The sequence below is a fragment of the Hypomesus nipponensis genome, chromosome 18 (genome assembly GCF_054491055.1).
Source record: "Hypomesus nipponensis isolate SF chromosome 18, ASM5449105v1, whole genome shotgun sequence".
NCBI lineage: Eukaryota > Metazoa > Chordata > Actinopteri > Osmeriformes > Osmeridae > Hypomesus > Hypomesus nipponensis.
The window spans coordinates 5077419-5091901 of record NC_140378.1 but is presented as its reverse complement, the minus strand read 5'-3'; the positions used below and the strand labels follow the sequence as shown (position 1 = coordinate 5091901).

Sequence of the window (14483 nt, the reverse complement as noted above, 5' to 3'; positions counted from 1 at the left end):
GAATTCGCTCAAATAAAATCGATAGACGTAACGAGTGGCACATAACGTGAAGTAGGCCTAACATTGCATTTTATTTTGTTTGAGTTTTAATAACTTGTCCAGTGCATCGGGGCAAGTAGCACTAGCCTAAATTGATCTTCCAGACTTGCCGTAAAAAAAAAATGTACTCTTCCCGGACAAGCCTTAGCTACATGGCTAGACTGTTGATCCAGATCAGAATCCATCATATCTTGGACACTCAAAATCAGCGAATCTTGCAGCCAAATCAAGTAGCCTATATTTATAGGCCTTTATATGGCTACAAACTTCTGCTCGGTTTCTAGCTGGCTACTTGTTACCAAGTTACAACTTTGTTGCAGGGGCATTCTTTGTCTACATTGCGAGCTAACAGTGTCCGGTAATTATGTCGCTATAAATAATGATGTTAAACCGAGACCACTAAGCCCTCAAAGAAAATGTAAGGTCAAAGAAACAAAAGAAAGGTTTGAGGTTACTCTGAAAATTATTAATAAAATAGGCTTCTAATATTAAACTGCTAAATCCTTCTCTAACTAGGCTCCTCTATGATGCATAATGAAACTTAACGTTTTTTAAGTAATCAATAAGCCTACGCTTGCCCTCATTACTCAAATGATGCCGTTCAGGGCGTTCAAATTACATAATAGGGAGATAATAGGAGGATAATAGGACATAATAGGGCAACCAACAAGTTGTTTATATCTGATTACAATTTAATAAGTTATCTAGCGCTGCATCTTCATGAGCTACATTTGGCCTCCTTCTCTTCCAACCAACCAGTATCACCTCTCCTCCATCTGAGTGATGCATGTCATTTTTACAAACTTATTATCAAGGGAACACAATGGTCAGAACTGTAGTCATACACTTAAATGCTTTTTGAAATATGTAAACACCAGGAGTGTATGGAAAGCTGGGGCAGCCACAAGCACACCCTCACAATTTCCCCAGAAATTGTATGCTCTCTAGTTTATATTGGGAAACCACAACGACTGTGTTTTCTGGATTACCGCAAAGACTGCGGCATATGTTCAGAAGGGTTTTATTTTAATTGTTCTTATTACTTTCATTACTTATAATATAGTTTTTATTTTACTTGACCTTCTCCAATGTACATTTTCATAATATTTTGCCATTTTGAGTAGGAACCTGCATCGCTACTTGCAGCTATATTTATTCTTATTATTGTTTGCAGCAAAGGTGTGTGTAATTCTTAGTCTGAGTTTCCCAGACATGGATTCATCCTTGTCCTAAAGGAAGAGAAAAATGAAGATCTCCATTGAAAATGTTTTCAGTCTACCACAAGTCTGCATCCATGTTTGGGAAACTGGGCCTCAGTGTTTGTTGTCCAGTTCCTGATACTCGATTTCTAAAGTCAACATAATATGATGTTAGTAATCAAATGAGTAAATCTCTCTGTTATGCTTTAACACGTACCAAGAACCTCTGTGTGTGTCAGGTGTTTCACTTGTCATGATACCTCACCCTTTATAAGTAACATCAAATAACAATTAACAGTAAAGTACAAGTAAAAATGCTTCAGCACAGTAACAATTAATAATTTGGTGCTGTACACCATTTAACCCTACTGTACCCCCACACTTACTGTACATACGAACACAGTCACAAACTCTGTTCCTGACATCCATGAGCTCTGATATTGCAATAATGTTTTGAAATACATTTTACACTGTTTTGTATGCATGCATGCCAATCTTTACTAACGGTAGTTTCATGGGTAAACTGAGCTGAAGGGAGAAACATGAGGCTAACTCTTGAGGCTGGAGAGAAGGAGCTCAGAAAACGAATCATGTCATATCATAACATATTACAGTATCAAATAGGTGAGAGCACCCAGTGTGAGACGAGGACTCGTGGAGTTTCAAGATATAATACAAATAACCTCACCTCAGACAACTTGTATTAATACACGCTAAACTTCCTCCTCATTAACAAACAATAAGATGTATCCCCCACTTGGCAGCTACATGTGTAGGTGTGTAACTAGTCATTGTGTTCATAGAGGACAATGATGTGTGTTGTATGATGTGTCTGGTCAACAGACCCAGCGTGCTAGAATGTCTACATTTACATTTATTCATTTAGCAGACGCTTTTATCCAAAGCGACTTCCAAGAGAGAGCTTTACAAAGTGAGAGAGCTTTACAAAGCTTTACAAAGGTCACTGATAACGGCCGGGTTTCCCAGATTCGTTAAGAAGCTCTTAACGCTAAGAGCTTCTTAGGCACGCTCTTAACGCTAAGAGCTTCTTAGGAGCGTTCTAAGCTTTTTAACAAATCTGGGAAATGCGGCCAATAACAGCAAGATAGCCCGAAAACATTGCGGGTAGCCAAAACATGAAGCACATATTGTGACCACCCAAAAATAAGTGCCAAAGGGAAGAACCAGAAGAGCATGTCTACACAGCTCACTGAGCTGAGAAGGGTTAAAAGGGGTTTCGAGCACAGCTAACAGTTCATGATAAAATGAATAGGTGTCAATATGCTCTGCTAACAATCCTTCCTGTTAAATAAATATTACATTTCATATGGGTCTACATTTTGCATAAGAACACTAGATTAAGAAAACAGGATAAGGATTGTGGTGATGCCTGGGAAATGTATTTGAAACCAAGTTGTTTTTTTAACTCAAAGCTTTGCTCTGGACTTCTTTGGGCTCAGTGGGTTTAGTAAACTAAGTGCTTCCTGTGTCACTGAGTGCTTCCTGTGTCACTGATCATCTTGAACCTGATGTGCTTCTGACTGACCTGTCTGGAAACAACCAAAACACAGATACAAGCAAATGTAGGAGCCTTCGTCATTGGAATAGGTTCACATCCATGTCCAAGCTGTTACATGAGTGGTACACTCCTACCCAACAATACTCACTGAAACAGAAAGTGTGACACACACACACAACTTGTGGGAATGCAGATGTAGGTAACATCCAGGTATTTGTAGGCATTCAGAGAACAGTTTCTATGTCCATGCATTTAAAATGAATGCCTTCACGTGTTGCAAACTTAAGTTCGCTAGCTAGACAAACACAACAAAGTAGCAGAAGGTCTGTGATAGTAGGCTACACAACATATTTTTCATTTGAATAGTTTCCTTCATGGTATACGTTAATGGTGATTGCTTTACAGCCAGAGTAAGCCTAGCAATTCTAAAATAACAATTTTACAATGAAACTGCGCATAACCCTATATGAGTACAATTTAACATATTAATTATTTTAATTTACCCACAGAATTTATGGACTGAAGCATCTCGAGCTGTTATTTCAGCTCTCCTCAGCCTGTTATTGTGCCATTGGACAATGCTGTCTGACAACTTTTTTTATCACAAAGTTTTGTCTGAGTCAGACAGAAGTTTTTCTGATGTTGTTTGGTTTGAAACCGTTTCAGAATACCGTTTGGTTTGAAAACTGACGACTTTTGGTCCGAGGCCGTTTTTTCCGAGACCTATTGGAGTTTTCTCTGAAGATGAAAGAGGTTTTTCTGAGACTGCATGACTTTTAGGTTACTCCGATGCCGTTTCACCCTTTTGGTCCGAGACCTGATTCCTTTTCGTTTGAGTCTGACACTTGAATCTGAGATCTGAGGATGCCCTAAAATGAACACCATACTACCTCTCTCTCTACCTCTAAAGCAGGGGTGTCAAACTCCGGTCCTCGAGGGCCGCTGTCCTGCATGTTTTAGATGTTTCCCTGATCCAGCTCACCTGATTCTAATGAATGGTCGTTATAACAACCCATTTAATTGAATCAGGTGTGTTCGAGCAGGGAAACATCTAAAACATGCAGGACAGCGGCCCTCAAGGACCGGAGTTTGACACATGTGCTCTAAAGGTTAAGGAGAAAGGAGATCCGGTGGGGCAGGCAGGTGTGGCAGGCATGCAGATGAACAGGAGGATGTGGCATGGTCTGTAAAAGACAGAGAGACAACAGAATTATTAGGAGTGTGCTAAGTTATATAAACATAGCATAGGAGTGGGTACTAACAACGTAAGAGAAGTGTTGAACTGGTGATGAGTGACCAAAACCGGGGTTGAAATACTGTGGTTGCTGATGAGGGGATGAGTTGCAGGTGTGTCCATTTCACAGGAGGGATGGAGTATGTGGCAGGAAACCTGGAGCCAACACCTGTGAAAAACAGAAAACCTGGCCTGGATCAGGCCGGGACATAACAGTATTAGTCTATAGTTCTTGCTAATTTAAATTAAGTTAACTGGTGATTTTCGTTGTTTGTATTCTTCACCTGCTACCTAAATTGCACGTTGCTGTTGATTTGATTGCGATTGCTGAACGCCTTTGCTCACGTTTGTATTGTAGGTGCATCATTATGCTGAAGTAGTTACACTGCATTAAGATCATGTAATAGTGGGTTTATTGATATTATTTGGTACAGAATGCTTAGCCTATATGTCAAGATCAAATTGAGCAGACAGTGTACATATTCTTTAAAGTGGCCTACCTTAACCGATAGGCTAGGCTATACCAACCATTTACAATAAGTTGTTATGTCAATTATTAATTGGCAGCATTTATGCCATTTAGAACATACTTTGTGAGAGGAAGGGGTGTCTTTAAGTACATTTACAGTATTTAGCAGCCGTTTTTCCCCCCGAGGCAAGAAGGGTAAAGTGCCTTTCCCAAGGACATGTCATTTGCACTGGCGGGAATCGAACTGGCAACCTTCTGAGTAAACACCCGATTACCTAACCGTTCAGCCATCTGACTCCCTAGTAGCCTAACCTTTTTGCTTTAGGGCAAATAGGACGAACATAGCCTATGTGCAATATTACATTAGCTATTAGACAGTAGACTATTACATGAACCTGCTCCAAAATATAGTGAACTTCGTTTCGGCTTACTAGAAAAAACATTATATCCTGAGAAAAGTGGATTTTGAGGGGTAAAGCTCCATAGACCTCCATTCATTCTACACTTGTCCGTGAGCGCCCTCATATGGAACCAGAGTGGAACTGCAACCAGTTCAGAAGCCGGACGTTTTCCTGAGAGTGCAAGTTCACAGAAACGGTCTGTTATCAGACAATAACAGACCGCAGAACGTTGGGAAGCCTCATTCAGGTGAATGGAGCTTTCTACAGCGTTAAGAACAGCTGTGTAATAATTAAGCAATAAGCCCCAAGAGGCCGTGGTTTGCGCTGATTTTAGAACAGGTAAGGGGAGTTGTTAGGCACGACGCAAAGCGAGTTTTCGCCAGTTTTGTTTCGCCATGAAGGGGCTTCTTTCCCCGATAAAGTCCCAACTGGTTCCCAATTTAACTGGTTCCCCAGCTGTGCATGCACCTGCCTCTATCACCAGATTTGTCACAAATTCACAAACATATTACTGGCGATTTTCAAGTTGGATCTCATATTTGCTGGCAAATATGAAAGTAGGCCTATGGGCTACGTGCGCACTACATTAGACTACCATTCACGACAAAATAAATGGAGAAAAAATAAAAACTTTTGCAGGCTGGAATGAAATGCGATTCGATCGCACTATTAGCAGAAAGGCATACACACGATGGCCTGTTGATTTACACCGCGAGCTACACTAGCTCTGCGATGCTACTTGCCTGAATAGGTATTTGTTAACCATATTGGCCTTCACGTACCTTTTGATTTGGCTTCTTCTGAATCAACTGGTTCGCATACACACTACCCGAATGTAGGCTACTAATCACCTATTTGGGGTTGTTTGGAGGCTATAGCCGTATTTACCACGACGTCAAAGCTCCGACACCATATTTTAAAAATTCATACTAAGAACGTTATTCATACTAAGAACGTTATTGTGCATAAATATATATGTGAGATAACAATGGTTTGTGCTCACCGAAGGCAAGTACACCCCGATTAATGCCCAGTAACCCCTTAACCAATTAGATGTTCTTCAGCTTATGTTGTTATGAGTGTCTGGGAGTCCAGAAATAAAAATCGGTGTGGACACTCGAAAATATGAAGGCAAGAACCGTTGCACTGTAATACTTGTTTTGCATGATCCAGCTGGAAGGGGTTGAACACTAGGCCTACATTACATATGAGTATAATTGCATAACACCAGACTAAGAACAGGACACTTAAGGCTAGTGATGCCTGGGACAAGTATTTGGAACTAAGTTGTGTTTGTCTTAACTCAGAGCTTTGCTCTGGACTTCTTTGGTCTCAGTGGATTTAGTAAATCAAGTGCCTCCTGTATCACTGATCATCTTGACCCTGATGTGTTTCTGACCTATCTGGAAACAACCACAACACACTGATACATGCAAATGGAGGAATTTATTCAATATTCAATATCGAATTAGTCTTCGTCATTGAAACAGGTTCACCCCCAGGTCCAGTCTGTTCCAGGAATGGTCCTCTCCTTCTACCCAACAATACTCACTGAAAGAGGAATACATGTGCCAGAATCAAACATACACACACAATGTCACCCTCATACAGACACTGATGTAAAGACCACTAACTTGGGGGAATGCAGGTGTAAGTAACATCCAGGTATTTGTAGGTTCCATAACAGGGATCAGAGAACACAGAGTTGGAAGCAACCAGAGAACAGCTTGTCTTTCTATCACATCTGGAGAGGTGGGAGGAGAAAATTGTGAGTGTGTGTGTGTGAGAGCATGTCTGTGTGTGTGTGTGTGTGTGTCTTACATGCTAGCCACCAATTGCAGTGATCGAGCAGTGTTGATGCAGTTGGTCTTTCTAATTTGATTGGCTGGACGACCAGAGATGCAGGTCACACTGTCTGTGCGTCCATAGTTAGCACTGACCACGTTGATCACGGAACTCCCTGGAAAAAGGAAGTTATTGCCTCTTAAGCTTGCTTACTATTGATTAAACTCTCTTGTTTAAGTATATGCAGTGTAAAACTATAACAATATTGCAGGGCAACAGTATAATTGTAATAGTATAGCAGTATAACACTGTATCAGTGTAGCAGTAAAAGTGAAACAGTAATAGTATGTAACAGCATTACAGTGTAGCAAAGTAGTAGTGTAAATATGTAACAGTGTAACAACATACCACAGTTCAAGGTGGTCCGCTGACCCTCACAGATCACTGTCTTCTCTGAAACTGTAATATTACAAATAGATATCAGTGTCAATTGTCTATACACACACACTAACACACACACACACACACAATACTTACTTTTGGGAACGCAGATATAGGTCACATGCAGGTATTTGTAGGTTCCATAACAGGGATCAGAGAACACAGAGTTGGAGGCATCCAGAGAACAGCTTGTCTTTCCATTGCATCTGGGAAGGTGGAAAGAGCAAAATAAAAGTGTGTGTGTGTGTGTGTGTGTGTGAGGGTGTCATGTGTTCATGGTGTGTGTGTGTCTTACATGGTGTCTGACTTGTTTGAACTCGGAAACGGTGCTTCAAATCCGCTTTTCCAACCATCTTACTTGCTAACGTTCAGTCCATCGACAACAAAATGGATGAACTTAATGCCCGTGTCAAATTCCGACGGGACATCAGGAACTGCTTTGTACTGGCATTTGTCGAGACTTGGTTGTCTCCGGAGATCTCCGACACGGCGGTTACACCATCGGGATTCACCATATTCCGCCAGGACCGGACAATTGATTCAGGCAAGTGCACATGCGGAGGGGTCTGTGTTAACTTTCTATGGGCTACGGACGTAGCAGTACTAGCATCTCACTGCTCTCCGGTCCTTGAGCTGCTAACTGTAAAAATCAGACCCTTCTACCTGCCTCGGGAATTCACTGCGGTCGTCATGACTGCAGTCTACATCCCCCCCAGGCAGACAAGGCCGCTGCTTTGGATGAACTGTATGGGATTATCAATGGACTGGAAAATGTGCACCCAGAGGCAGCCTTCATTGTTGTTGGTGATTTCAACAGAGCCAACATGAAGAAAGTCCTGCCCAAATACTATCAGCACATTGACTTCTTTACACGTGGAGACCAGACCCTGGATCATTGTTATACAACATTCAAGAGCAGTTACAAACCCCTCCCCCACCCTGCTTTTGGGAAGGCTGATCACACCTCCATTCTTCTGCTCCATGCATATGAACTACAGCTATGACAGGTCAGACCAGTTGCAAGGTCAGTTCACCTATGGAGTGACAAGGCGACCCTTCAGGACTGCTTCGACACCACTGATTGGCTAATGTTCAAGGAGGCAGCAGATGGGGACATTAACGAATACATGGACACTGTTTCCAGCTACATCCAACACTGCCTAGCCAGTGGTGTGCCTTCATTACTGTAGCTGAGGTGAGGCAGTGCTTCAAAAAGATCAACACTCACAAGGCACCTGGCCCAGACGGCATATCAGGTAAGGCCCTCAAGGGCTGCGCTGACCAGCTAGCAGGGGTCTCCAGTGACATCTTCAACCTCTCCCTTAACCTGTCTGTTCTCCCCACCTACTTCAAGAGGACCACCACTATCCCTGTGCCCAAGAACACCAAGGTTACATGTATGAACGACTATCGCTCGATAGCCCTGACCTCTGACATCCCACTGACATTCATTCATTTATTTAACTATTATAAGTCCATCGAATGGCAATTAAAGCCACCTTATCTCAGTATCTGATTGCACTGTTGCTCTGTTCACCACCCATGCAGCTCATTCTTTATTCTTATTTATATATATATATATATATACATATATATATATATATATATATATATATATATATATATATATATATATGTATATATTTAAATTGTTTAGTTCTTAGAAATAGTTAAACTTTTACTTAATTTAAGATTCGTATATGTTTAACGTTTTGCACCTCCCTTCCAAAGTGAATGCTGTGTTTGTATAACATACATGGCGAATAAACCGAATTCTGATTCTGAAGTGCTTCGAGCGGCTAGTCGAATCATTCGTCTGCTCCTCGCTGCCCCCCACCCTGGACCCTATGCAGTTTGCATACCGGTCCAACAGGTCTACAGACGATGCCATCGCTCTGACTATGCACACCGTTCTCTCCCACCTAGACAAAGGGAATACGTATGTGAGGATGCTGTTCATTGACTACAGCTCAGCATTCAACACCATCATCCCCTCCGGACTAGTCTCCAAGCTTGTGGACCTGGGACTAAGCACATCCCTCTGCAAGTGGATCTTCCACTTCCTGACGGGGAGGCCACAGGTGGTGAGAATCGTGACCGCACCTCATCCACACTGATCACCAACACAGGTACCCCCCAGGGCTGTGTGCTCAGCCCTCTCCTGTTCTCCTTGTTCACTCACAACTGTGCGGCAAAGCACAGCTCCAACCTCCTTGTTAAGTTTGCTGACAACACAACCATCGTGGGCCTCATCTCTGACAGTGACGAGTCAGCCTACAGAGAGTAGGTGGATACCCTGACATCATGGTGTCAGGACAATAACCTCTCTCTCAGCGTCAGCAAGACTAAGGAGATGATTGTGGACTATAGGAGGCAGCAGGAGGAGGAGCATGCACCCCTATGCATCAACGGATCCGAAGTGGAGAAGGTCAGCTGCTTCAGGTTCCTTTGGGCAAACACCAGCAATGACCTCACCTGGTCTGCTCACACGGACAAGGTGGTCAAAGCGTCCCGGAAACACCTCTTGTCCCTGAGGAGACTGAAGAAGTTTGGCAGGGTCATCCTCACTTGATGCACAATAGAGAGCATGCTGACTGGTGCATCACAGTGTGGTATGGGAGCTGCACAGACAGCAAGGCCCTACGTAGTGTGGTCCGTTCTGCTGAGTTCATCATCGGCAGGAAGCTCCCTGCCCTACAGGACACCTACCACACATGTTGCCTAAGAAAAGCCGGCAGGATTCTAAGAGACTGTTCCCACCCATCCTTCACTCTCTTTACCCCGTTGCCTTCTGGCAGGCGATACTGCAGCATTTGTTCTCGCACACGCAGACGGGACAACAGTTTCTATCCAAGGGCCATCAGGCTTCTGAATGGACATTGATATGGACATTGATTTACTTCATACTAGTCACCTTACACACAGTCACTTTCAGCTACTGGTTGCACTATCAGTAACATTGCACTACTGTACTTTGCCATCAGACTCCTGAATGGACATTGACATGGTATTTGATTCAGTTCTTACTAGTTACTTTACACTGTCACTTTCAGCTACTGGTTGCACTATCAGTAATATTGCACTATTGTACTTCACTTAGTTTAGAATAGGTTTATAGGGTTAGCAATAGGTTATTGTGTGTATTTAGGGTTTAGTATATCGTATTATTTATATGTATTTGTATATTTAAGAGGTTAACTTATCTAGCTTAGCATAGATGTAATTTATGTTATGTTATGCCAGGTGCGTGTGTTGTCTTGTCTTAAGAATTTCAGTGCCCAGTCTGACCTTGTGTGGTTCTGTGCATCTGACAATAAAAGACTTGAACTTGGTGTATGTGTGTGTGTCTTACGTGCTTGCCACTAACGGGAAGGTTTTGGGGTTGATGCAGTCCGTCTTTCTAATCTGATTGGCTGGACGACCAGAGATGCAGGTCACACTGTCTGAGCGTCCATAGTTAGCACTGACCACGTTGATCACAGAACTCCCTGGAAACAGGAAGTTATTACCTCTTATGCTCGCTTACTATTAATGTAACTGTAGTTTAAGTGTATGCAATGTAAAACTATAACAGTATAGCAGGGCAACAGTATAACAGTGTAACAGTATAGCAGTGTAACAGTGTAACAACGTACCACAATTCAGGATGTTCTGCTGACCTTCACAGATGTCTCTCGTCACTGAAACAATATAAAAAATAAATGTCAATCGTTTACACATTCACAAACAGATCCTCACTCAGACAACAAGGTTCTTCTGAGTTTTACCTGCTCCTGTAGTCATGCAACATGCCAGCACTGTAACAGACACAAAGACCACTATCACAATCTGGCAGTTTACCTGAAAGTGTTTTTGAAAAGCGTCACAGTGTCTGTGGAATTGTGCTCATATTATCTTTACATTTTCATAATGGGAGCTTTATAATTCACCCAACAATGAATCCATTCACAAATCTAGTTCTACAACCTCAAACACAGACAAGCTTTAATGATGTAAACATCAACTGGTCGTTCAGCTCTCCAAGGAGCTGCCCCCATCCCCAGACGGACCAGATACTTACAGATCAGAGCACCCAGCGTGAGACGAGGACTCATGGTGTTTCTAGATATTATACGAATATCAACCTCGCCTCAGACAACTCGTTTTATAGAGGCTAAGATTCCCACTCATGAACAAATAGCTAAATAAATCCCCTACTTGGCAGCTGCATGTGTTGGATATGTAGGTGTGTAACCAGTCATTGTGTTTACAGAAGGCAGGTGGTGTTTGACCAGTCTTTGTATTCATATTGGACACAAAGGTCTAACTCTTAAGCCAAATTTCCCGGATGTGGATTAAGCCTCGTCCCAAAGTAAGAGGGGTTCATATGGCTGAGCGGTCTGGGAATCGGGCTAATACAGTATTTTGTAATCACTATGAAAATGTTTTCAATACTTTTAACAAGGTTTCTAAACTCTTGAGCACAACATCCGTTTGTGTTGGCTATACAATGAACACATTTCTTGTTGCTTTGACACAAAATGCATAGAGTAAACACAAATTTAAAAAGCTTGAACTTCTTTTACACACAAGCTCAACCAAGACCGAAACAATAGGTTTGTCTGCCCAATTTACCAATGCTTTCACACTGTGCGTCATAACAGATAACATTAGGTTCAAAACCTAACTCACAGTATTGGCTAAAGTCAAAGCGAACAGATGTTCATATTGTGAATTGAAACACAAATGTATCCACTGTATTTTATTCCAAATACTGTAAATTACAGCTGATTTCTAACTAGGAAACAATCACGTGTTGAGGTTCTTTCACTCGCATGACCATATGGTAAATAAGGAGGACCTCTTTGGGCTGATTTTGTGTGGAAAAAGAACAATACAGAGCAACATGAAGAAATAAGAATAATCCCTGCACGAGGGTAGGAAGACAAGTACCAGGACAAGGGAGAGGAGTGGGACAAGAGCAAGGGAGAGGATTTAGAATGTGTGGTGGCGCTCAGAGAAGGGCCAGAGATAGGGTAACTGATGAAATACTGTAAATGGCAGCTATATTGCATATTTCTAGCAGTAATGTCCTGTTGCAAATCAAGCCTTTACTGTAGCAATTATGTTTCTGTCAGAAACACTTTCTGTGTTTCTGTCTTCTTTTTTCAATACAGTAACCGTACATTCTATAAAGCTACTCAGAGGGGTCATTCATTTTTTGTTCTGAATTTCTGCAGCAAAAGAAACAGAATGCATGCATTTACTAAACCCAACAGAACAAACATGTAGAGGCTTCAAAAGAAACTGCATTGCAAACACAATCTATAATCTATATACTGTGATGATGTTAGTGTTTTTTTATGTCTGTGCTGTGATTGACTAAATGTTCCTATGGAAAGAAGGTGTGTTAATGTTTTAGTAGACATGGTGTATTGTTTGGTGTATTTTTGTGTTATAACAATTAAGTGTTTGAGTTTAGTTTACAATGTGTGATTTTGAGCATAAAATTAACAGTTTTGTCAAATGTGTCATATAGGTGTGTTAGCACATTAAGAGTTTAGGAATTTTTTAGAAGTATTACAAAAATTGTCATAGTGATTGTAAAAAACTAATGAGAAGGTTGCCAGTTCAATTCCTTGCAGTGCAAAATGACGTTGGGCAAGGCACTTCACCCTACTTGCCTCGGGGGAATGTACCTGTACTTACTGTAAGTCACTCTGGATAAGAGCGTCTGCTAAATGACTGAATGTCAATGTAAGAGAAATGAATATCTCCCATTAAAAAGAAATCAGTCTACAAGTCTTACAGTAATCCATGTCTTGGAAACAGGGCCTTAATGTTTTCCAGTTCCTGATACTTGGTGCCAAACTTTTGTGATTCTCTGATGCTGAATACACCATTTTTGGTTTGGTTCTGTGGATTTGCACTGTTGTGTCACAACTATCACAAACAAACTTGTCACAGATTATTTTCTATGTAATCATATTGTTCCGTCTGGTCTCTTATATAGGCCTGCTTTTGGGCTGTGTTTGTCACCTAGGGGCGAGCAATCCCACAAGGCAAATGAATCCCAGGACACAGAGACAGGTTTATTTATTTTTTAGAAAATACTTATTTTAAATTCTCAAAGCTACCCCTGGAACCGGTCTAATGAAGGGCACAGGCCAATTTTGGGCACCCGGTAGGGCTAGGGTATTTAAAACTAGGGTGAAACACCACATGGCAAGGGGGTACACAGCAACAGCACATTGCAACGGTTCACCGGTCAATCCCGCACACAAATTCACAGGAACCATATAGCCACACAGCAACACAGGTAGCAGCCCACACGTCATGCTCACACGTGCACACAGGGATCCCCAAGCCTCTACCTGCACCTCCCATAAAGCACAGCCCCAACACTACCCCCTGTCCAGGCCAGCAGACAAACATACAGAAAAAATAGGAAGAAAAAAAACGTCCGTTCGGTCGGGGACTCTAACGACCGAACAAAAATATATACACACGAAAACTGTCCAACCTAGAGACTGGAAAAGTCAAGCTGAACCACCCGTCCTCGAGTGAACGAAACTATTCCTTTGCGGTGGTTTCTCCCCCCGCCTGGGTAACGTCACTCCTCTGGGTCTCTCCGAGAAGTCCAGGCGGTGGAATCCGTACCGCTTTGAACCTGCCAATGGAATAAACAAACAAACGGTGAATCCTCAAGGTTTCACAACCACCGTCACCCGTTTACAAAGCAATGGGTGTTGGAGTCACCGTTCCTCTTAATAGTATTTGAGAGCGCAGAATAATCTCGCTCGTCCGATGTCTCCGCTCCCCTTCTCTCAGGCTCGAACGAAGTAGACAGCATGGATCCCGTAACAGCCGTAGCCCATAAACTGCCCAGTATCGCGGAGGAAAGCGACGGTGGATACCAACCCGTCGCCTTGACTAGTCGTGTAGTCCTGTGTACGGGCCCTCCCTTCATCTCTCCGCTGTCAGTCTTTTTATATCCAGTCCAATTGGGACTCCACCAATCTGGGTTGGCCACTCAATCTTGCTAACAGTCTGCAGCCGTGTCCGATTAATTGGTCCCCGCACGGCAATCGCTGAGTGTCTATTAGCAAGCGGATAAAAGAGCAGAGCAGCGGAAAGCCCGAACCCGTGCTGGCATTGTACAGTTTGCTCCATAACACAACCATTCCCATCCCCATCACAGATTATCCACATGCATAGACCACCCCTTAAAAAGAAGACAAAACCCACACGACATTTATTTTATGTGGACACCAGTCAGTGTACTCTGATGTGGTTATGTCTTTTACAGATTCTGTATCTATTGTTAAATGTGATTTTCTTACATTGACTGTATTTGCACGTGAGTCTTCTGTTAGTATTTCTAAAGTTTACATAATATTATGTTAGTAATCAAATG

The 14483-nt window shown here is 42.2% G+C and overlaps 1 protein-coding gene across 1 annotated transcript; it reads right to left on the bottom strand.

Moving 5' to 3' along the window:
• Nucleotides 1–6288: 6288 nt before the first annotated feature.
• Nucleotides 6289–14172, bottom strand: LOC146251651 (L-rhamnose-binding lectin CSL2-like). The gene is made up of 9 exons (XM_084681225.1): nucleotides 13590–14172; nucleotides 10855–10884; nucleotides 10723–10767; nucleotides 10440–10575; nucleotides 7184–7293; nucleotides 7055–7105; nucleotides 6683–6821; nucleotides 6496–6605; nucleotides 6289–6412 (listed from the first exon to the last, which is right to left on the bottom strand). The coding sequence occupies exons 2-9, from the start codon at nucleotides 10868–10870 to the stop codon at nucleotides 6396–6398; spliced, it is 624 nt and encodes a 207-aa protein (XP_084537351.1). The 5' UTR covers nucleotides 10871–10884; nucleotides 13590–14172; the 3' UTR covers nucleotides 6289–6395.
• Between the last annotated feature and the right edge of the window lie 311 nt (nucleotides 14173–14483).